The sequence below is a fragment of the Bison bison genome, unplaced genomic scaffold (assembly GCF_000754665.1).
Source record: "Bison bison bison isolate TAMUID 2011002044 unplaced genomic scaffold, Bison_UMD1.0 scf7180017864080, whole genome shotgun sequence".
NCBI classification, from domain to species: domain Eukaryota; kingdom Metazoa; phylum Chordata; class Mammalia; order Artiodactyla; family Bovidae; genus Bison; species Bison bison.
The window spans coordinates 5,570,528-5,571,655 of record NW_011494652.1 but is presented as its reverse complement, the minus strand read 5'-3'; the positions used below and the strand labels follow the sequence as shown (position 1 = coordinate 5,571,655).

Genomic DNA, 1,128 nt, shown 5'->3' with positions numbered 1-1,128 from the left:
AAGGTGGAGGAGGGGTGGGAGAAGGAAGGCGCGGGATGCGAGAGTGAGTGGAGGAGGAGGAGCAACAGAGGCTTGGTCACAAGGGGCCGTGCCAGATTCTGTATATTAATTCAGAGGGCAGTGGGGAGCCATCGCCGACTTCGGAGCGATGGAGCGAGATCGTGCAGAGCAGACCAGGGGTCAGGGAAGAGGAAAGCGCAGTCTGGTCCGCTATGGGCAGTGGGAATGGCATGCTGTTCTGCCGCCAGGGAGGGTGGCGGGGGTGGTTCCTGGGTCTCCATGGCAACCCCCTAGAAACTTCTGGGTTTGCCCACAGCTGCTCCCTCCCCCAGGTGGTGGAGATCGTCAAGAGGCTGGAGTCTCGGCAGCGGGGCTGGGAGGAGGAGGACCCAGAGCGGAAGGGGGCCATCGTGTTCAATGCCACGTCTGAGTTCTGCCGCACTCTAGGGGAGATCCCCACCTACGGGCTGGCCGGCAACCGGGAGGACCAGGAAGAGCTCATGGTGGGTCCTCGGGCAGCCCACCCCCCGCACACTCCCCGGGCCTGCTCTGCTCTTGGGCACTGGGCATGGCGGCCCTGCCAGTCCTCAGGGACAAGCCTCAGTGCTCAAGGGGGACGGGCTCGCCAGGGCCTGGACTGAGCCTGGTCATCCCTCCTTCAGGACTTTGAACGGGATGAGGAGCGCTCAGCCAACGGCGGCTCCGAGTCTGACGGGGAGGAGAACATGGGCTGGAGCACCGTCAACCTGGACGAGGAGAAGCAGCAGCAAGACGTGAGGAGGGCGAGGAGCCGGGGTGGGGGCCGGGGGGCGCTGCCAGGTGCAGGGGCCTGGAGGGGTGGGCGCTGGGCTGGGGGCTCAGCTCTGCCCTCCCCGCCATGGGGCTGCCATGTCTCAGAGCCCTGGGCTCCTCCTGCGTAAATGGGGTATATGGACCTCGTTGGGTGTTGTGGATTAAATGAGGCGTCTCGTCGCGCAGGGCCTGGTGCACAGCAAGGACCACGGTCCTGGGAGGGGTGACTGTCGGGCAGGAGGGTAGCCCACTTAGCACCCCCATCATTGTGTGCTCCGCCCCCCCAGTTCTCTGCCTCCTCCACCACCATCCTGGATGAGGAGCCCATCGTGAATA

The 1,128-nt window shown here is 65.1% G+C and overlaps 1 protein-coding gene across 1 annotated transcript in view; it reads left to right on the top strand.

Moving 5' to 3' along the window:
- The window catches only part of SART1 (squamous cell carcinoma antigen recognized by T cells), a 15,082-nt gene that overhangs the window by 11,341 nt on the left and 2,613 nt on the right, over positions 1–1,128 (top strand). The window contains exons 12-14 of the mRNA XM_010837840.1: positions 333–503; positions 663–773; positions 1,080–1,121. Coding sequence (XP_010836142.1) covers positions 333–503; positions 663–773; positions 1,080–1,121 — 324 coding nt within the window. The remainder of the gene's footprint in view (positions 1–332; positions 504–662; positions 774–1,079; positions 1,122–1,128) is intronic.